Below are 23,196 nucleotides of genomic sequence, written 5' to 3' on the forward strand. Positions count from 1 at the left end.
GCAAAGCAGAATGGTCTTCTTGAATTGAAGGAGCAGATTGGAATTCAGGGAGACTGAGGCAGTTGGAAGTTGAGGGCAGAATTCTAGAGAGGAAGGAATGATATTGAAAAGAGTACCAGAATCTACGCAGGCCCCCTTGAGTCTTTGAATGCAAGATGCACTTGTATAGAATAGAAGCTCTGCAAGGTTAGGCAAAGAGCCATTGGGGAATTGTGAGCTGAAAGGTTGCTATAGCTCACATGGGGCTTGAAGGGTCTTGAATTTCCACTGGTCAAAGTGGAAAGTTTTTGTTGTGTTGATCACTTGGGACATGTGATAAAGATTTGGAAGATTCATATCTTAGTAGTGGGGTAACTGTTCCTAGAGCAAAGGCATGTCTGAAATTACCCGAAGCAAGCTTGAAAACAAATCTTGAAAGGATAAAGTGGAATTGCAAATAATAATAGCTTGTTTAAAAAAAAAATTCCTATACTTTTTAAAGAACAGCAAAATGTAGACATTCAGCCGCATAAAATTATAATGTCTAACATCCAACCAAAAATTACTAGACATGCCTGTAAGCCCTAAAAGATGACCTATAACCAGGAGAAGCTTTCAGCCAATAGAAACAATCCCAGAAATTTCAAAAATGACAGAAGTAGAAGAAAGAGTTGTTGATATAGTTATAATTATATTCAGGTATTTAAAGGGAAACATGAACATTGGGAAAAAAAAGATATAAAAAAGACCAAATGGAAATTTTGAAGATGAAAAAAATACAATATCTGAAATGACAAATACACCAGATGGGATTTTCCAAAGACTAGACATTGTAGAAAAAAAAATGACTGAACTTGTGAACATAGCAACAGAAACTATGCAAAATGTAGTACAGAGTAAGGCCAGGAAAAATGTACAGAACAATGATAACATATGAGAACATATCAAGTCATCATCATATGTGTACTTGGAGTTCCTGAAAGAAGAAAGAAAGAGGGGAAACTGAAAAAAAAAATTAAGTAACTGTAAATGTTTCAAATTTGGGCACTATAAACTCATTGATTCAAAAAAATTTGGTAAGCCCCAGGAAAGATAAATACAAAGACAACCATCACTGGAAAAAAAATCACTGCTTGAATTTTGTTCTTCTATAGTTTCTACCCTTGTCAGTCTTATAAATAACTTTATTCTTGTGTGTCTTCTCTCACATTTCTAGTATTGTATTACATGAAATGTTTGCCATTTTTCTCATTTACCAAACCACTATATTCCATGCTTACTTAAAATCTTTTTTTCCCCAAAGGCTTTGCCTCTATTGTATTTAGTTATTGCTTTGATTATGAACCGTTTAAGAATTTATTTATTTATTTATTTGGATTTATTTATTCCTAAATTAACTGTTACTAAATTAAATGTAATTTATTTTAATTAACCACTTTTGCAGGGAGTATGGAGGATTGTGTTATCCTAAACGTACAACAAAAGTGTGTCAAAAAGATTGAAAATTATTTTATTAGTTGGTTCACTTCATGACATTCATGTGATTTTTAAGTGTGTTTTGTGTGAAGCCAGTATTTGTGGTTGGGAAGGGATTTGTCTCTCTTCTTGGCTACTGTGGAAGTGACCTTGTAGATTGAATATTGATTTTGAATTAGTTATGCATCTGAAACCTTTATCCTTTGAGTGTCTAATACATGTCAGGATGAGGGATTTTGAAGAGAACCCTGCTAGATGTGTGGTAAATATTGTCTAGGTCATTGCTTCTCTACCTTTTTTGGGTCATAGATTGCATTTGAGAATCTGATGAAAACTGTGAACTCTTGACTCCCCTGAAAAATGCACATAATAAAAATTTACATTCATTGTTCAGGGATTCATGGTCTGGTGGTTGAAGTATAAAGTAATATAGATTTGATGTGTTAACTTTTTTTTTTTGGCTTTTCCTATTTTTTTTTGTACATGTTGCATTTAATTGTATACTGTGAGACATTTCTTTCTGAAGCTGTAGGTGGTGTTTATTTTTGGCATACACAGGACTTTTAGGTCGCACATTTCCAGTAAATTTCACGTTGGCCTTATATATTCAACCACAGTTACCAATTATGTTCCCTTGAGTGAAGAAAGCTATATAATTAAAAATAGGAGCTTTTATTTTTTTGTCTCCTAAAATTGTTTTAGACTCATTTAATTTTTTTCCTAGTTTACATAGTTTTTAATTAGGAGAAAGTTATATTTTTCACGAGACAACTTTGTGTGTGTGTAAATCTTTAATTACATCTTTGGTGTTGGGTAGTGCTTTAATTGTTGTTAATGTGCCATTTCTAAGGATTTCATAATCCCTACAGGCATTGTTTCTCTCAGGTGAACAAGTTTTTTTTTTCTCTTTTGGCCCCTAACCAATGAGTTGATCTTGCTTATTAAAATAGTATAGACAGAAGAGTTGTTTCGATTGACTTTGAGACTGAGTAGTGTGTGAATAGCCTGTGTGTGAAAAAGTCTGCATGGCGTTAGAGAACCGTGCCTCTGTGTCTGCCTGTCCAGTAGCGGATGGTGATAGGGTAGACACCGAGAAGAGAAAGGTAGGTTCTCTCACGACTGTCCCCTACTTAGTGCCCATCCAGCGGCACTTTTCTGTCGGGACAAGGGGGCAGCGTGGTTGGCTGGCTGCCTGTTCCCGGGGGCGCACGTTTGCTCTGTTCACTCTGCTCTGGGCGTTGTAGTTTTCAGCAACTCCGCTGAGCTCTGCCCTCTTCTGTCACCTGTGTCTCCTCTCTTCCTTCCAGTCATGCCTTCAGAGCTCTCGAATCTCAGAGGCCGCCTTGTTCTCCTCCTCCCAGTTCTCAAGGCTCGGTCCTGTCTACCAGTATGCTCTGTAATCTTTGATAGCCTTACTGAGCGCTACACTCTAAAGACTTGGGGGTCTATACTCGTGTGCTGTATATCTAGTTCTTTCTATAGACTGAAAGCTTGGAGGAGGCAAGAATGGTGACTTTCTCGTTCAGTGATGTATTTTTTGCCAACTCCTAGCACAGCACTTTCCAGGAGGGTCATTGTTGAATGAGTGACGCAGTTATTGTCTTGGAGGAGCTAATTGTGTCATTGACACACCTACACACACAGTTAATGGGTATTTTTAACTCTAAATAAACCAATCACTAAAACAAAGACCTGAGAAACAAACAAAAACAAAGAATAAAATAATATACATTTAAATTTTTGTATTGTCCCCTGTCACATCTCTTATACAAAATCCTGTTCTGAATGAAAAAAGTTGCTAATTTCAAAATATTGTTCTCTGATTTAAAAGGCTTGTTTTTCTGTCCCTCTATGCTCTTTTTTAGACAAAAACACACACAGGTTTACACAAAGTGAATGAAAACACTAGCCTGATCTGAGGAATGCTCTGTTAGAGGACCAGTATATATTAGTGTTCCACGGGGGGACAGGGTGTAATTCTTAGACGTGGTAGAGAAGGTGAATAGCTACCTGAAAGAGAGGATTTGAGGTAGGCCTTTTATTTTATATGCAGAAATAAGGGCAAGAAAAACCCTCACTTTTTCTTTTTTTCATTTAAATTGTAGTCATACTGTGTCCCCAGGCTAATTGAGACTCAATATTTTAGCTAGGCTAACACCTTTATTTATAGGCGAGGAAATTTAGATGTGGAGTGGTTAAAAGACTTCAGCAAAGATGTGAGTCCTGCAGCTGAGCAGAGAGCTAGTCTCTGAGCTGTTCCCATGCTCTTTCTCCAGCTGGTAGGGACATCCTTCTATAGGGAGAGTAATTTTCCGTGTCTGCCACCAGGAAGGGGCCGACATCCCAGCAACCAAGCTTGGGGTGCGAGGGGTCTGTGCTGTGGAGGTAGACCAGGACTCCAGTTCTGGCCCAGGTCTTTTCCACCTGAGCACACAAGTTACCTTTGCAACTGTTTTTTCTATTATATACATTAGAGATATCCATAGTACCTTTGGGGGTCATCAGGAAGGTTAAATGAGTTAACATTTGTAAAGTGCCTAATTGACTACCTAGTGTATAATAGGTATTTGATGATGAATACCTCTCATCATCAATGAGAATTGGCCCTCTGGGCAAATAATCCTAAAATGGATTCATAAGGCTCTGTCAAAGATTAAGTGAAATTATGTAAGATAGTTAGCATAGTGCCTGGTAAATGGTCAGAACTCAGGATCCAGTGGTAGCATAAGTTACACTGTTAGAATGGAAATTGTTCATTGCTATGTAACAGATTATACAGCTGATTAAAAACAAATAGAAATATGATGCATATCCCCATTTTGGAAGTTACTAATTTAAGTGGCATTTCTTCACCTATTATTTGAAATTTTTTTACAACCACAGTCATCAGTTATATTGATAAAGAATTGCTTAAAATAATACTAAAAATTTCATTTAGTCCTGGTTCTTAGTCTTTTGTATCTGTACAGTAATGTCATTTATTCAGCATTATCATGTAACTGTCCCATACAACATTATTAAGGTAACTAATTAATTCTAAAATAATTTTTATTATAGAATAGTTTAGAGACAATTGCAAAGATAGTGCCTCATTTCTTCTTTTGTTAAATCTCACTGTGTACATTTGTCACAACTAGTGAACCAGTATCGATGCGATATTCTTTACTAAATTCTGTGCTTTATTCAGATTTTGTTCATTTTCCCCTAATGTTCTTTTCCCAGTTCTAGACCCCATCCAGGATATCCCATCACATGTAGTCACGTCTCCTTAGCTCTTTCTCACCTTGTTTTTGAAGACTTTAATAGTTTTAAGGAGTGCCAATCAGGTGTTTTGTACACTAGTCTTCTATTTGGGTTTGTCTGCTGTTTTTATCATGGTTTGACTAGAGTTACGGGTTTTGGGAGGATGGCCACACAGATGAAGTGCCTTTCTCATCGTATCAGGGCCCATGTTCTCAGCATGACTTTTTACTGATGCTGATGCTGTTAACCTTGATCACTTGGCTGAAGGCTGAGAATGTTTTGTCAGTTTTCTCTACTATACAGTTAACATTTTTACTCTACTTGTCCATGCTCTCTCTACTCCTTGGAAGTGAGTCACTAAAAGTGAAGTTCACACTTAAGTGGTGGGGAGTTAAACTCCACCTCCTTGAGAGGGGAGTTTCTACATAAATTATTTGGATTTTCTTCTGTACAAGAGACTTGTCCCATTTCCCATTTATTTATTTATTTTTTAGTAATTATATCACTATAGACTCATGGATTCATTGTTATAATTGGATATAATTCTGTATCTTTATTTTGTGGCTCAAATTTTTCCAGCTTTTGCCAGTGGGAGCTCTGCTTCTATGTCCTTCTAAAGTACTCTCATTGGTTTGTTTTTTGTTTTTTGAGCACTTCCTTCCTTGCTGGCACTACAAGGTGCTCCAAGCTCATATTACATCTTCCCCTCGCTCTGGTCCTGGACTCAGCCATTTCTCCAGTGAGTCCTGGTTCTTCAATTGGATCATGATGTTGGAAACCAAGATCTGATCTCAGATAAATGAGCTTTTTCTGTGCTGATGTCAAAGCAGAGGTAAGAGATTTTATGTCCCAGTTGTCTAATTGCTTTCCTCACTTTTCTTTGCATTTTATGCCACCGAAAACCTGGGCGAATAGATCTCATATGCTTGTATTTCCTAGATCTATCCCCCCAAACAGGTGGGGTTCATCTTTTGAATGTGTGTGTGTGTCATAGGGCATATTTATAGTTAACTATTTAAAAAATCGAATTAGAAAGAAAGATAACTTGAGCTAAGGAGATTCAGACAGCTCATGTGCTTCCCACAGTAAGTAGCTCTTCCGTTACTTGATTTCTAAGAATGACAGGGAGTAATTCATGACGGGAAGTGTTTTATTTGTTTTCAACAAATAAATTCAATTTAGAACAAAGGAATTTAAAAAATGTTCTCGTTTGTGAGAGTAGGTAGAGGAACATCATAATTCTTTTGCCTACCTTTGAAGTTTTAAACATTTTTCTTGTTTCTCCCTAAATTCTGTAATGTTTTGTGTGCACTTGGCATGGTGGAAGACCATTTGCTTCTCCTCCCAGCTTTGATCCAGTTTTTCGTCTTCCAACTTTTCCTGCTTAAGCCCCACAGTTGTCTTTAGTTAAGCCTAAAACAACCTTTTGAATGAATTAGCATTCTTATTTTATGTTGCTTTCTTTAAATTTTTTTCCATTGGCATTTCATCATCAAATGCATTCACAGCAAGACTGACATGCTTATTTTCACTTCTTGTGTTGAAAGGACATCCTCCCACCTTGCTCCCTGAGCATTCCCCCTGTACAACTTGTTGTATGGCTGAAAGGCCTCAAGGAAGTGCATCTCAGAAGGGTTTTTGTTCCATTTTGATTGTCTCCTTGCTAATCTGTATACATATGATCTAGTGTTGATTTGCAGAGTTTTGGAAAAAAATATATATATACATATATATATATATGTATCTTTGAAGCCATTAGAACTGGTAAAAAATAAGAAAGTGCATCTGAAAATATCTTATTCTTTGCACTCTTGTTTTTAAGTCCTCAACTCTTTACAGCAAAATTGCAGAAATAACAGGAATAATCACATTTGTCTTGCAAGCTGTAACATGACTCCTATGTATTTAAATACCTAGAGCTTCTCTCTCTCTTTCTTTCCCTTTCTCTTTTGGTTCTAGTTCTTTTCAAGTAGTTTTCTACTTAAGCAGAAGTTAGAGATGATAATATGAAGTGTTTAAAGCATTTTGTTACATTTGTTTATGTGGTTTTATAAGACTTTATTTTCCAGAAGCCTTCATCTGAAAATATATTTTTTAAAGTATATAATTATTTTATTTCTTAATGATGAGCAGGATATATCCATGTGGAGTAACTGTTCTTTTTATATATATTTGTTTTTAGTCTTTGTGTTCTTTTTTGTTCTACTTAGTATAGGAGTGATAAAATCTACTTTGTGTAAATCTGTGACATAAAAGACTTTTGCCAGAAGATCTAAGGCAGGGCTTATCCATGCAACCACTTAACCCTTTCCAAGATGAGACCCTGTCCATTTCTTCTATAAAACATATCTGCTGATGCTCACAGCATCATGACTGCTTATGACTAATAGGCTACTATCTGGAATGCCCGTGCCATTCTTTTTCCACCAATTAAAATATATGCTTATCAAGAGTTCCTTGTTTGTTCCTAAATCTATATAGGTCTACTGTATGTTTTAATTGTTATTGCATAATTTAGCAAACTCTTATACAAATAGATGAAATGTGAATACAAGAGAGAATTATGATTTCCATATAACTGGAATTGCAGTGCTTTGGAAAGCCTCAAGATAGGTCACAAGAAGAAAATTGCTATCAAATAGACATAGGAAAGAGTTGTTAACATTTAGAAAGAAAAATCATGAAAATCCAGAAAAATTGCTCCATGGAAGTCTTTAGATTCTTGTTCTATTTTAATGAAATAGTGTAGATTGTAGATACTACACTTGGTTGCAGTGTTTGTGACCCATGACTTCTCTCAGGGACCCATACTACAAAACAAGGCTGTGGCCCTCATCAAAGTGCTGTTGGATTTAATCTCATTCATGGGCTTACAGCAAAAGTAAATGTTTTAAATTTTATATTTGTGGTAGTTATCTATATAATTTAACAAGACACACCAAAGCTTAATGGCTTAAAATAAAAACCATTTACTATCTATTATGGTACTGAGTAGTTCTTTTGCCTCTCATGATGTTGGCTTGGGTTCAGGGACAGCTGGAAGGTCCAAAATAGCCTCACTCACAAGCTAGCAAGTTGGTGCTGGCTGTCAGCTGGAAGCTCAACAAGATTTTGACCTAGCTAGGTTCTCTTTCATGCAGCTTCTCCACCTGGCTAGGCTGGGCTTCGAAGATCGTGGCAGTCTTAGAGCAGTTGGACTTCTTACATGGTGGCTAGCCTCCCCTGAAGTACCCAGCTGTAACTGACCCAGTGTCACTTTTACTATGTATCATTAGTAAAGCAGGCACAGGGTCACCCCAGGTGAAGAGGAGGTGATTATAGAAAGGTGTGTGAATACTGGGAGGCCATCAAAGTAACCAGCCACCAGAGATGTTTCAGTTTAAGTGTTCATGTTTTATTTTTAATGCTTTTGACCTGTATTTTTAAAATTACCTGGCTAACCACAGGTCCCAGTAACATTTGATAAGAAGGCTTCTAATAAATGAAGGAGTTTGCAAGCAGACTTATTTATAGTAATTTGATAAAAACTTGTATTCTCGGGGATCCCTGGGTGGCTCAGCGGTTTAGCGTCTGCCTTTGGCCCAGGGTGTGATCCTGGAGACCCAGGATCCAGTCCCGTGTTGGGCTCCCTGCATGGAGCTTGCTTCTTCCTCTGCCTGTGTCTCTGCCTCTCTCTCTCTTTCCTTCTCTCTCTCTCTCTCTGTGTCTCTAATGAATAAATAAATAAAATCTTTTGAAAAAATAAATAAAACCTGTATTCTCACTAATAAGAGTGGGACATAAGAATTTCAGCCCATGTTAATCTGATTCCCAAACCATTATTCCTTATACCCCATTGCAGTTGTTTTGGATAGTAGATAGTTATCTTGGCACCTAGGTTACATAATCACAATAATATTAATGGCAGAAATCAACCATCATTTAGTTCTTGCAGCCTTTAAAAAAATCACATTCTTCAAATACTTGTGATTGTATTTTAATAGATTTTGGATAATGATTAAGTCTAAAGTATCAAAGATAACATTTTTGCCTCACAGATTCACTTGTTTAGTAGGTAGTTGTGGGTACGTAATCTGCACCAGGACAGACAATGGAGAAACAGTGGTAAAATGATAGATGGGGTCCCGGCCCTCATAGAGCTTTGAGTCTGATTGAGGGGTGAGGGGATAGTTCTTGTTTGTTTCCATGGGAGATACTTTTCTTTTCCTAATCTACTTTTGTTTGAAAAAGAAATAAAATTTAGTTAAAAAAGAAAGTCTGTCTTGAAAACGAATACTCAGTAGGTTTATAAAGATCTTGTACTCTGAATCAATGAAGAAGTAACTAGTGATAAGTATGAGTTTTCACAGCAGCTTCCTTGGAGGTTAGCTGGTAAATGTTCAACAATAGGCTGACAATATAGATCAATTGACTTATTAATTAAATGGCTCTTACAATACGAACCAACCATGCAGCCTCAAAATTAGCTTAGCTCCTTTTGATGTATACTGCTTGCCCAGTAAACTGTACAAGTTCTTAAAAAAGGAAACCTGGAAAATCTACCGTCTCTGCTTCCCTCCCCCTCCTTTCCTTTCCCTCAACAGCAGCAATCTCCTTTTAATTATTATTTAATAGAGAATAGGTTAATGAGGAGGTAGAGGTGGCAAAGAAGACCTCACACAGGTGAGCTTAAGTGACTAAAAGATCTTAATTCTAAGGATTTTGCTAAGGAACTAGTAGTGAAGTATTTTTTTTTTTTTTAGGGCTTTTGCAAAACCACAGATGTTTTTGAACTCCTCTAATCCAACTTTATTATTTTATGGATGAGCTATTTCAGGCACCATGTGGTTTACCTACTGTGTCACAGCAAAACTATGTAACCTCAAGTTACTTGAATTTTTGTCTTGTCTTCCACACGTTTTCCATTGAAAAATGACCAAACTCCCTCAGATTGAGTTCAACACATACTTTTCTTAGACCAGATTTTATGTCAAGTGAATAGTACTTGGCAAAGTTTTATGTTAAAAGAGTGAGACATTGTTTAATGTGACTGTCAGAAGTTTAGCATCAGAAAGAAATTTCACATTTATGTGTTTTTCAACACAAATAAGGCCAGTGTTTCCGGGCAATTGATGTAGACCTTGTACTACTTTCCTTATCCAAAATAATTGGTATCCATGGAAACATTCTGAACTAGTCAACTGACCACATTAGCTCATCTCATATGAGCTAATACAAAATGAGGTTTTGAATGGTTTTGGTTAGTTAATTGAAATGATGCAAGTTCTTTTGAACTTACCACTAGTGTTTATATTCCTAGATTTTGTGTATAAGTTTTTTTTTTTTTTTTTTTTTACAGAAAAATTTTGCTTAATGTCCCTTCACACTGCACTATTACATATTGCTTCTAAGTTAAGACTCCCAAACAAAGTTGTTTTTCCCTGGCTCCTTTTAAGATTTTTTCTCTTCATCATTGGTTTTTAGGAATTTGATTATGATATGCATAATCAAAACCAATAGTTTTTTTCAAATTGTTCTGCTTGGAGTTTGTAGAACTACTTGGATCTGTGAACTAAACAGTTTTCTTCAAATTTGGAAAATTTTCAGCTCTTAATTCTTTTTTTTTTTTTTTTTTTTTTTAATTTATTCATGAGAGACACAGAGGCAGAGGCCTAGGCACAGAGACAGGCAGGCTCCCTATGAGGAGCCCGATGCGGAACTTGATCCCAGGACCCTAGAATCACGACCTGAGCCAAAGGCAGATAGATGCTCAACCACCGAATCACCCAGAGGTGTTCCTCAGCCCTTAATTCTTAAAATATTTTTTTCTGTGCCTCCCTTTTTCATTTTAGATTCTAGTAATACATGGGTTACACTGCTTGATATTGTCTCACAGATAACTGATGCTATGTTTTTTTCTTTTTTTTCTGTAATCTTTTTCTAATTCATGTTGGGATAGTTTCTGTTGCTGTCTTGAAGTTCACGGATCATTTCTTCTGCTGTGTCTCATCTGCTTTTAAATTCTATACAGAGTATTTGTCATTTTAGGTACAATTTTCATTTTTGCAAGTTCTACTTGAGTAATTTCTGGTCTGCTTATTGATCTTTTTCCCCTTGTTTGGGTCATAGTTTCCTTTTGTTTGATAGCTCTTGATAGGATGGCAGACATTATGCATAGTATCTATTGAATGCTAGACTTTAATTCCTTTAAATATTTTTGGACTTTGTACTGACATGTGTTTTTTTGTTTGTTTGTTTGTTTGTTTTTAAGATTTTATGTATTCATGAGAGATACAGAGAGAGAGGCAGAGCCTGAAGCAGAGGAAGAAGCAGGCTCCCTGTGGGGAGCCTGATGTGGGACTCAATCCCAGGGTCCTGGGATCATGCCCTGAGCCAAAGGCAGATGTTCAACTACTGAGTGACCCAGGTGCCCTTGTACTGACATGTGTTAAGTTACTAAGTTACTTGGATGGAATATATTAACATATCCAATAAGTGTGTGAATACCATCTTGATGGAGTTAAGTAAATCCTAAGAAAGTATTAAATGTATAAATTCATCTTTATTATAATGTCTGTTCTAAAATTCATTTTAATTATGAGTTATATAGTGGCTGGCAGCACCACATGGTACGTTTTTCTACCTCATTTTCTGTGTGGCATAATGAATAAAGAGTGATGAAATACACTGTTTTTTCTTATTTTAATGCATCATTTATGACAGTATTCCTCTGCTTCCGTGTGATTCTGTATGTCTCCTGTTAGAAAATTAGATAATTCGGAAATACTTTGGAATAAGTAGTGTTTATTGTGTCTGTGAGGGTATAAAGACTGAGGTAGATGACTTTGTTTTATGATAGGTGTGGGTTTAAAAACAAGAGATCTTCATCTTCTGTGCAAGTATTACAGGGACTTAGTTTTCTGCTTTTATTTGGAGAGTGCAGCCAAATGAAATTTTCCATGGGTAGAGAATAACTTGTCCATAGTTGGATGACAGCACAACACAAATATTTTTTTCTGTTTCCCCAAATTAAATTTTTCATAAAAGTTAACATTTTTATTATATGTATTGTCTGATTCTTTTTATCTGCCAAAGCACCAGACTTGTTTCCATCATACATAGATTAGAGAAGGGTACTTATTTGAAAAATAAACTATTCTCTTCAGATCATGACTCTGTCCTTAGCTCTGGGGGTTTGCCATTGAACTTGGCTTACTGAAGTTTGGGTGTTTTCAGTCCTTCTTCAAAAAATCCTTTTCCACTTTTACTTGCATTTTATTAATTTATTCATCCACATGAGACTACAGGGTACCAGTAAAACATACCATTTTATATGCCTGTTTTATATTTTAGTGTTTCCCTAATAGCTATTTATTTCCATTGTTTTGATTATTTTGAATATTCACAACTGAATTTTCTGAAGTTTTTTTAGAATGTTGACTTTACAAATTATGTATTAGTCTTTTTTTTTTTTTTTTAGTTTTAGGAAGATTTGTCAGGTATGCAGTCACCTATGTTCTAAGGCTGGGATGTAGCTTTAGATCTTCTGACTCCTGAGTTCATGTCTCTCCTCATTGCAGAGAGCATGTTGTAAACAAGGTCTTGTATGTTCCTTTATCTGACTCCATTTTTCTATTTACCCTGGCATTCCCTGCTGTCTGGCCTCGATGTATTTAACTGCCTAAATATTTGTGCTGTAGTTTTGTAGTGATTACCATTACCGTTCTAATATATGAAATATATTATTGTGCTGAGACACTGAATGGTTTTGAACACTATTCTAGAAACTTGGAGATACAAAAGTAATGCAATACATTGTCTTTACCATTGACTTTATCTTAGAGGGGAAGAAAAAAGTTACAGTATTGAATTTGAAAGGATTTAGAAGATGCTACAAATATTAAAATGATCTCCAGTCCTGTACCGTGGTGAACTCAAAGGTGGATCTATCTTTCTTTCTTTCTTTCTTTCTTTCTTTCTTTCTTTCTTTCTTTCTTTCTTTCTTTCTTTCTTTCTTTCTTTTCTTTCTTTTCTTTCTTTTCTTTCTTTTCTTTCTTTTCTTTCTCTCTCTCTCTCTCCTTCCTTCCTTCCTTCCTTCCTTCCTTCCTTCCTTCCTTCCTTCCTTCCTTCCTTCCTTCCTTCCTTCCTTCCTTCCTTTTTTCCTTTTCCTTTTCTTTTCTTTCTTCCCTCCCTTCCCTTCCCTTCCCTTCCCTTCCCTTCCCTTCCCTTCCCTTCCCTTCCCTTTCTTTCCTTTCTTTCCTTTCTTTCCTTTCTTTCCTTTCTTTCCTTTCTTTCCTTTCTTTCCTTTCTTTCCTTTCCTATTTTTATTTTTAAGGAGGCTCTGCACCCAATGACCCAGTGTGGGTCTCAAACTCACCACAAGGTCAAAAGTCACTTATCCTACTGATTAAGCCAGCCTGGCGCCCCTGTTCCTAATGTTAAGCAGATGAAGTAAGGAACTCAGGTTCTTTCAGTGGGTAACAAATGAGTCTGGGACTTCCAAGGCTTATAAAAGGAGTAGTAGCAATCATTGAGTGAACCCCCAGTCCATTATTACTCTTTTGTTAAGCATGCATTATTGGATTTAATCCTCACTGGAGTCTAAGTATTATCCTTATTTTGGAAATGTACAGTGTGGAGATTTTAGATAATTTGGGCAATCACCATAGCTAATCACCAGGGCAGTCAGGATTTGAACCAAAGTCCCTCAGAACACAAAGCCTGCAGAGTTAATCATTCCAAACCTATGCTAGTAATAGTAAGCACCACAATGCAGGGAGAGGAGATTAGTGGCCTTGTCATTGATGGACATATCTTCTTGTCAGCTGAATCAGCTATTTTGCAGTGAGTGTAGAAGTGGTTGTAGGAAATTTCAAGTTCATCTGGAAGTTGTATTATTTGTTGTATGACTGTGTGATACTTCAGTTATAGATGTAGTTAGCCTAAGGGAACACACCTATTTAAAACTTATTTCTAAATTTGCTCATGGTTTAATTTGTGGTCATTAGCTTTCAGGGTATTTCATTTGTATGTCTTAATGTGTGCACATATGTATGGGGGCACGTGTACTCACAATACCTAGAGTCATTTCATCTGATTAAATCAGTTTTGACCTGTTAGAGGGATTCTTTATGGATTTCAGTGCTATAAATTTATATAATTCTGCAGCATTTTTATTTTTTGAAAGTTCATTTTCTGAAGTTTTATTTGTTAGTATAATTCAGCAATAATGGTGTCATATATTTTAGAGTGGTTTTTCTTTTTCCACCTCAATTTTGTAATAGCTTTGATTTTATATCAAGATATAAATTGCCAGGAAGAACACTGGTTATATCTTGGATGTAGTTTGGAGTTTGATTTATAAAATATGAAGTTTATTTTAGAAAGAATATTCAGAATGAGATAGATGGTGCTGTATATTTGAAAGGAGCTATGTGATTGATTCCTTCTAGTTTGCTGTTTGGGGATTGTATTTGTTCTGTTTGTATCAGTAAGCTTTTTCATTTTTGTTAGCTTTGCAAAATAGAACTTTATCAAAATAGTGATGTTACTTGAGAAACTGGCTGGGGATAGAGGATTGGCAGGAAGCATTACCAGAGAATAAGGTGATGAGGAGTGTATTTTGAAGGTGAAGAGAACCTAATTCCTTTTTCTTCTTCCACAGCGTCCTTCTCCCCTACACCCTCCCACCCCCCCGCCCCCACCAGCTCTGTTCTGTAGTGGTTAGCAGAGGACATAGAAACATTGACCTGCTGCTCCCCGGATCACAGTAAAGTGTTCGTATGCTTCCTGTTCTGTGTGCTTCCAAAAGAGGAAGTACTTGCCCACTCGTGCACCGGGCCTCCAGTGGCTAGCACACAAGTACATGCTTCGTTCTCTTTCATTTGTATCTTCTAGTCCTTTGCTCTCTTGTTCCTCAGTCTGTGCGTTTTTAGGTTTAAGCTCCTGTGTGTCAGAATTCTGTAAACAACAGGAACCGCCCGCCAGTTTTGCCTGCACAGTACTCCTGCTGTTTGCGGTCAGAGCAGAAGCCACCGCAGACCTTACTCCCTTTGGGCGAAAGAGAAGTTCTCCTCTGAGTTCCACAACTAACGATAGAGGAGAAAGACCACGTTGCCGAGGAGGAGATGTAGCCATAGAAAAAAGTTTTACCAAGAGTTCTTAAAAGAAGCCACAAGTAGTTTAAATTTGAGTTCACTTACCACATTACTGAACATTTTCTCTGCTTTTTGTCTTTTGTAGGCAAGAGTGCACAGTGGGAGATTCAGCTTGCAAGAATTCTGAGTCTGATCCAGAGGATTTTTCAGATGAAATCAATACGGAGAACCTTTATGGCACCTCTCCCCCCAGCACACCTCGGCAGATGAAACGCATGTCCACCAAACACCAGAGGAATAACGTGGGGAAGCCTGCCAATCGATCTGGTTTGAAAGGTGAGTCTGGTACTTACAAAAATAGACAGGCTTGGCACTTTCAGTATGTCATCTGTATAACGCATAACTACTGATTGATCCTTTCTATGATCATGTTTTTCTTTTTATCTTGAATTTGATTTTAATGCTGCTTTTAAATTTCACTTAATTTTTGAATTATTACCAGTAGCAGTTTTGTTAATAAAGGAAAAAATAATTCTCCAGAGATAGAAAGATTTGTCCTGAGTAATTGTTAAAGCCAGCGGTGTGAGGCATTTGTATACCTGTTGGTATATAGAAGAGGTCACGTGTGCGGGAATCCATGCACTCATCCAAGATGGCTGTTGATACATGAGAGAGATGGCTTTTTTATACTTTGAGTCGCTAGCTTTTGTCTTCCAGACATGATGTACTGGGCAGTTTGGGAGAGGCGGATCCAGGCTTCCCTAGCCAGCCTGTGACGTGTGCTCTCTGTCAGTGACCGTGATGCTGTCCTACATATGCACAGCCCTCCTTCATGCTAAGCACAGTGCTTGGATGGTACCTCATCATGGACAGAACTTGCCTTCTACTTATCTCTCTGTTTGGAATCTCAGAGCCCTGATAATGTTCTGTTCCTAGAAGCTGGAAGTGTTTTCTGGTTTCATTTCATACTTCCTCCAGCATGTCACAGCTGTTCTTTTCTAAGGTAGATAAATCAAATCGTGCTGACTTGCTGCTTTCTTGTTCTCTACTTTCTGGCTCAGATCCTCAGATTGCTGAAACCTTATGGGTTTAGAATTCTCCTATTAATTTCAGCAAGCCATTTGTCCTAAAACTGATCTCATAGCATTGTGGAATTCATTCGTCTCTTACTGCACAAAATATGGATTCTATTCTTTATCTTATCTGGGACATTTTCCTATCACATGGTCTCCCTTACTGATATCAAGTTCATACCCATTTCTCCCTTTCTCTGGCCAGGTTCCCCTTCCTGCAGATATCTTCCACATATTGACCTTTTGTGGTTGTAAGGGGACACATTCACTGTTTGTCTGCATTGTGGTCCTTTCTCAGGAAAGAAGGAAGGCAAGAGAAATGGATTTTGAGGTGTATATTTGCTTGGGTGAAATTTTGCCCAAGGAAGAATTCCTAAGCTTTAATAGTCTTTCTTTTCCACAGGGAAGGTGATTTCTTTTCTTTCCTTTTGCTTTTGCTTTTGCTTTTGCTTTTGCTTTTCCTTTTCCTTTTCCTTTTCCTTTTCCTTTTCCTTTTCCTTTTCCTTTTCCTTTTCTTTCTTTCTTTCTTTCTTTCTTTCTTTCTTTCTTTCTTTCTTTCTTTTTCTTTCTTTCTTTCTTTCTTTCTTTCTTTCTTTCTTTCTTTCTTTTTCTTTGTAAGGATTTTTGCATTCTCAAATTATTTATTTTTAAAGATTTTTTTTTATTTGAGAGAGAGAGCGAGCGAGCGAGAGAGAGCGAGCCCCTGTGAGTTGGAGGAGGAGCAGAAGGAGAGGATCAAGCAGATTCCATGCTGAGCATGGAGCCCGATGTGGGGCCTGATCCCATGATACTGAGATCATGACCTGAGCCGAAATCAAGAGTCAGATGCCTAACTGACTGAGCCACCCAGGCACCCCAGGATATTTTTATTTTTATGTAACCTCTATACTCAGTGTGGGGCTCAAATTTACAATCCCCAAATCAGGAGTCACATACTCTACTGGCTAAGTCAGCCAAGCTCCCCAATTTTTTACTTTCTTTTAAAAGTTTATTTGCACTAGGATATTAACCTGTGACCTGAACTTATTATCCCCTTTGGAAACTGATAGCTTTTCATTGCAATCTATTATCTTTAAAATCAATCTTTATTCATTTTCTCAAAGATAGCTATAGAAGTTCCTTATCTAATATTTTAGATATTATAAAGTAAAGTAGCATCTACTGAATCAATATTATTTAATACGTATTTGCTTCGAGCTGGTAAAACTGAGAAGATGCCAGTAGCACATCTGCTGATGTTGGTTCATGCTATTTTAGAATAGGAGTTAAGGGCATAATTCTCACATTTTATAGATTGAGAAACTGCAGTATAGGGTTATTAAAGTAACTTTGAGGCCAGAAGTCTTGAGATAGTGACAGGACTATTTTTATAAATAGTTCTCCTGGAAAAAAAAATAAAAGAAATAGTTCTCCTGGTTCTTGATTTGGACTTTTTCCTAGTACAAGCAGCAGATGTTAAACTTACCTGAATGCAGTACTTGAATTAAGTGTACTGTCTTCCACTAATCAGTCAGAAAACCAGTCACTAGATTTTTTTTTTTTTAAGATTTATTTATTTATTTGAGAGAGAGAGAGCGCGTGAGAGAGCATGTGCATGCATACCCACATGAGGGCAGGGAGGGGCAGAGGGTGAGGGAGAGAGAAACTTAAGCAGACCCTATGCTGAGTGCAGAGCCTGACATGGGGCTCGATCTCAAGACCCTGAGATTGTGACCTGAGCCAAAACCAAGAATCAGACACTTAAGCAACTGCACCGAGCAGCCCTGGTGGCTTAGCGGTTTAGCTCCTCCTTCCGCCCAGGGCGTGATCCTGGAGACCCGGGATCGAGTCCCACGTCGGGCTCCCTGCATGGAGCCTGCTTCTCCCTCTGCCTGTTTCTCAATCTCTCTCTCTCTCATAAATAAATAAATAAATAAATAAATAAATAAATAAATAAATAATCTTAAAAACAAAAACCCAGCATTACGAAACTGCACCGCCCAGGCACCCCAGTCACTAAGTATTTGTTGAACTCCTACTGTCCTTCTGGGATGTGTGGGAAATAGAAAATGGAAGGTTGTTTCTTTTCCTTCAACTTTTTTCAACTATTTATTTCGTAAAATTACAGAATTTTAGCTCTGGAAGGAGTCTTACAGACCACCTATTCCAGTTCCTGCCAGCCAGGTAGAGTCTTAGAGACCACCTATTCCAGTTCCTGCCAGGTAAAGAAATGTATGGCCATATATCTTTTGACCTGTACCTATATAACAGCAAACGTAAGAAACCAAAATCCTTAAAAACTTATTCTTTTTTCTTGTTGTCAAAGATTACAGTTTGTTATAGGAAATTTAGAAAATTAAAGCAAAAAGAAATAAAAATACATATAAAGCCAATACACAGAAGTAATAACTTTTACCATCTGTGGTGAAAGCCCTATCCCGCATAGGAATCATGCAGGTAAATAGGCAGTGCAGGCTCGTGTGGTGGAGCTAGAATGAAGGGTGGTGAGGTGAGGCTGCTGCAGTGTCCACAGGAGGGACTGGGAAGCCCTGGGGGTAGAAGACTTCTGGAACAAGTGACATTTGTGTTATGACCTCAGGGCTGAGGCCGGGAGGCCAATATTTCAAACTAGTGTGTGATTCATGATAATATATTGGTCTCTTAGTATTTTCAAGAGCTTTTAGAATTAATTAGGTTGGTCAGATTTATTTTAAAAGCTTTCCAAGGAAGTATGAACTGATGCATTCTTCCTTTCTCACTGCCACAAGCAAAGGCTCTCTGAATCATACTATTCACTTTAGAGCTGCAGTCCAAGTTGGACTCATCTTTTTAATAAATGTCACCAATAATATTTGCATTTTTTCTGGTTATCTATTGCTGTATAACAAACCACCCCCAAAACTTGGTGGCGTGAAAGAACAACCATTTTATTTTGCTCATGATTCTTTGGGCCACATACTTAGGCAGATCATAGCTCATCTCAAACACATTATGTCTGGAGCTTTAACTGGAATGGCTCAGTTGGCTGAAGATGTTGTCATGGCCTGGATAGGGCCCTAAATGTGGGGTTTCACTTCTTCTCCACATGGTGTCAGCTGCGTCTCTGTGGTCCAGCATGGCTCCTTTACTCACATGTCTAGTGTGTGGACTGAGAGCTGGCTAGCATTGTTTTTTTCCCACATGACCTTCAACATGGTCATCCTGGGATTCTTCACAGCATACTTGTTCCTGGGTAATTGGAATTCTTACATGGCAGCTAGCTTCCCCTACAGCAAGTGTCATGAGAGAGATCAAGGTGAAAGTTGTAAGGGTTCTTAGCTTAGGAAGTCACATAACACCACTTCTGCTGCATGGTGGTGCCATGCTACACAGGGCTGCCAGAATTCAGTGTGGGAGGGGACCACACAGGGCATTTCAGAGGTAGATGTGGTTGCAGGCTGTAAGGCATTAGCACCTACCTGCATTTGATAGAAAGCTTTGGGGCATTAATGCCCAGTCAGTCTCTCCTCTGTAAAGGCAGACGTCATAAGCATTTCTGAAGGACTATAAGGACACAAGAAGGTATCTGAGGGCACCCTGTTGTAAGGAGGGGAGAGTAACCATTAACAGTTTTTTTTTTTTTTTTTTTTTTTTTAGCAATGGTAGCTGTTGTCATGAACTGATTACATGGATATGATTCTTTAAATATTTTTATTATTATAGGCTCAGAGTAACTACCACCAATCTATAATAGCAATGAACTACTATAGATTTATTTTTTGTAATTGGAAATTCAGTCCCAGGCCACTTTCTAACCAACTGGCTATAATTGAGAGTTCCCTTGAGACCCTCTTCACGTTCCATCATTTGCTAGAACTGTTCACAGAACTCAAGAACACACTTTACTTGCGTTTATTATAAAGGACTCAGGAACAGTCAAATGGAAGAGATGCATAGAGCAAGGGATTGGGGAGTTGGGGTGGGGGGGGATGACCTGAGACTTCCCAGTCCCGCCAGCATTAGTGTCCCGTTCCCTGGATGTGTTAACCAGCCTGGAAGCTCATCACATTTCCTTGTTAAAGAGTTTTTATAGAGTTTAATCTCCAGACTGCCCCCTCCTAACTCCCTTCTGGGAGGTTAGGATGGTGGATGGGAGGTGCTAAAGGTTCCAGCCCACTAATTATTTGCTTCTTCTGTGCCCAGCTCTGTCCTGAGGCTATCTAGGAGCATTCCCTAAGTCACCTCATTAGCATAAATACAGATGTGATTGAAAGGGGCTCCTGTGAGTAATTAAAGATGCTCCTATCATTCAGGAAATCCAAAGGTTTTTGTTGTTGTTGTTGTTTTAGCAGTTCTGTGCCAGAAACCTGGACAAAATCCAAATATATTTCTTATCATATACCTCAGTGAGCAACTGCTAGCAAAGGTGTGGGGAGATGACAGCTTTCATACAATGCTAATGGGAGTGTAAATTGTCTCAATCCTTGTGGGAAAGTAATTTGTTAATATAGTTAAGGGATGGTTGGTTATGTCCTTGACCCCACATATCCACCACTGGGACTAGACTTTAGAGAAGTTCCTGAAAAAAGATTCACTGTGTCATTCATTGTGATTTCCAAGCATAGTATGCAATTGTGTAACCACCAAGCAGGGTAGTTCAAAACTAGTGTCTGTCATAGTGGTTGTCTGGGATGCTAGGGGACTGAGGAGAGGAGACCCTTGGTTGGGGACGAGGGCGGGGATGAAGGACAAAGGTGAGGTTGCCATTGCTAAGATGGTGTGGGGGTGTGAAGGATGAAAGTGAGGCCATCATTGTAGTATTTTATTTCTTGCTTTATGTTGGTGGACTCTGAAATGATTGCCAGTTTAGAAGTGTGCAAAATGATATTTTATCCAATTTTTGCATTTCCCTGGGAATTTAAAAACATTTTTGTTTTCAAAACATGAACTACTGGTTTTAGAAGCTGTGACAAATATGATAGCAATGTTATGATGTCTAGGTATGAATGGTTAGTTCCTTATTACCTAAAAAAAAAGTTAGCTATGTGACATCCTGACTGATGTAACCTACCGGTTAAGCTCTCGAATTAGCTCACCCACCAGGCTTGATTTCATACTTTGATGAGTAACAAGATTTAATTGTGGTATTATTTAAATTGTACTTTAGGATAATGGTAAATAACTGCCAAATTACAGCAATTAAGATTTTAATAAATTTTGGACAATAATTAGTCATATATAGCTGTTCTTAAGATTGGTTTAAGGGAAAGATAGTCAAAGTATCTCCACCTTAAATTTTTGTGCCTTTTAACATCGCAGAAAGAAGTAAATCTAGTTCACCTCATAGTTTAAATTAAGAATTAGGGCAGCCTGAGTGGCTGAGCGGTTTAGTGCAGCCTTCAGCCCAGGGTGTGATCCTGGAGACCTGGGATCGAGTCTCACATCGGGCTCCCTGCATGGAGCCTGCTTCTCCCTCTGCCTGTGTCTCTGCCTCTCTCTGTGTCTCTCATGAATAAATAAAATCTTTAAATAAATTAATTAATCAAGAATTAAAACACTCAAACCAAGTTCTTTTCAGAGTGAATCTGCCTTGTAATCAGTGTCAGCTTCATTTTGCCAGCAGTATTATAATATACTGCAATAGCCAAATTATAGAGATAGAACTAATACTTCAAGATATTTATATCAGAATTTGAACCTACATGTACATTCCTATATACGCATACTGATTTCCCTATCATAAATATCTCAAGGTATATGTATATATAAATGTGTGTATAGGGCAGCCCGGGTGGCTCAGCGGTTTAGTGCCACCTTCAGCCCAGGGCGTGATCCTGGGGACCCAGGATGGAGTCCCACGTTGGGCTTCCTGCATGGAGCCTGCTTCTCCCTCTGCCTGTGTCTCTGCCTCTCTCTCTCTCTCTGTGTGTGTGTGTGTGTGTGTCTCTCATGAATAAATAAAATCTTAAAAAAAATGTGTGTGTTAAAGTCTGTATTTGCTAACAGTAGTATGATTAGCTACTTGTTTTTGAAAGAGTATAATACTGCTGTAAATTTGAGTTGATAAAATGCTTACAAGTCTATAGAATTGACTCCTGAACAATGCCAGGGTGAGGGTTAGGGGTCAACTCCCTGCAGAGTCAAAAATTGGTATATGACTTTGACTTCCCAACAGCGTAACTTTTAATAGCTTACTGTCAATTACAAGTCTTACCATGATGTAAATAGTTGATTAACACATATTTTGTATATGTATTATGTACTGTATTCTTACAATGTAGTAAGCTAGAGAAAAGAAATTTTTATTATTATTGGGGATTTTTAAAGAGAGAGAGAGAGAGGGTGGAGAAGGGGCAGAGTGAGAGGGAGAGAATCTTAAGCAGGCTCCATGCCCAGTGTGAACCCAGTGTAAGGCTTGATCTCAAAACCCTGGGATCATGACCTGTGCCTAAATCAGGAGTTGAACACTTCTCTGACCAAGCAATCCAGGTGCCCTGAAAACATAATGTTTTTAAGAAAATCTAAGAGAAAATATATTTATAGTATTTATCAGAAAAAAAAAAAATCTGGATGTAAGTGGACCTGCATAGTTCAAGCTTCTGTTGTGCAAAGGTCAGCTGTATCGTCAGTCACCTGATTGCTCATTGTTAGCTAGAGTGGACTTAAATCTGTATTTCAGCTCTTTAAACTCAGCCTGGTAGTCAGAGTTCTGTTTCAGGCTACCCATATGCAGACTCACTGTCCAGCCAGAGTCTCTTTTTTTGCCTTTGTGTCTCTTCATTGGCTTAAAAGATACTCTCGACTTTCTTGCTACCCTTGTTTGAGCTCTAATTTCAAGGGCCCTGGTCAATTACATGGTCTTATTTAAAGCCTTTATAGATTAGTTACCCTCTATAATCTGTGGTTTATGACACTCTGTGTCTAACCTTTCCTTGGGCTGTTAGCACTGGCCTGTGAGCACCTGTGACAGGTGTAATTGTGATGTGATGGCACAAACATGGATTGGGATCCCGGTCATAATATTTACGTGTTGATGTTCCATGGTAGACTTCATCACAGTGTTGTGAAGATGATGACAGTCTCTGTATAGGTCCTACCTTGAAAATGAGGGAGTTGAAGAAAGCACTGTTTCCCAAAATTCTAGCCAGGTTGAATTGGAGACACTTGGAGTGGGCCCGGGAGTCTGCATTTTAGCAAGAACCCAAGTGATTTTTAATGTTGTCTGATATTTGAGAACCATGAATTGGATCTCTAAGCCCCTGCAGATTGCTGCCAGTGTTTGATAATCTAGGACATCATTGCTCTAATGACCATCTCACACTTAAAGGTAAAGGGTGGCCATCCGTTTATGCTTACTCATTTGAGAGCTTGAGGAAAGCTGCTGTGTAGAA

General features: G+C 37.9%; 1 protein-coding gene across 5 annotated transcripts in view; it reads left to right on the forward strand.

Moving 5' to 3' along the window:
• MAP3K4 (mitogen-activated protein kinase kinase kinase 4) overlaps positions 1–23,196 on the forward strand; it is a 110,870-nt gene that overhangs the window by 22,596 nt on the left and 65,078 nt on the right. For 4 of the 5 annotated variants that reach the window (XM_072829956.1, XM_072829972.1, XM_072829966.1 and 1 more), the window contains exon 2: positions 14,920–15,110. In XM_072829956.1, the coding sequence (XP_072686057.1) occupies positions 14,920–15,110 (191 nt within the window). Of the gene's footprint in view, positions 1–5,415; positions 5,531–14,919; positions 15,111–23,196 lie in introns of those variants that run through there. The other variant, XM_072829971.1, reaches the window with a different exon arrangement.

This window comes from Canis lupus, chromosome 1, assembly GCF_048164855.1.
Source record: "Canis lupus baileyi chromosome 1, mCanLup2.hap1, whole genome shotgun sequence".
NCBI classification, from domain to species: Eukaryota; Metazoa; Chordata; class Mammalia; order Carnivora; family Canidae; genus Canis; species Canis lupus.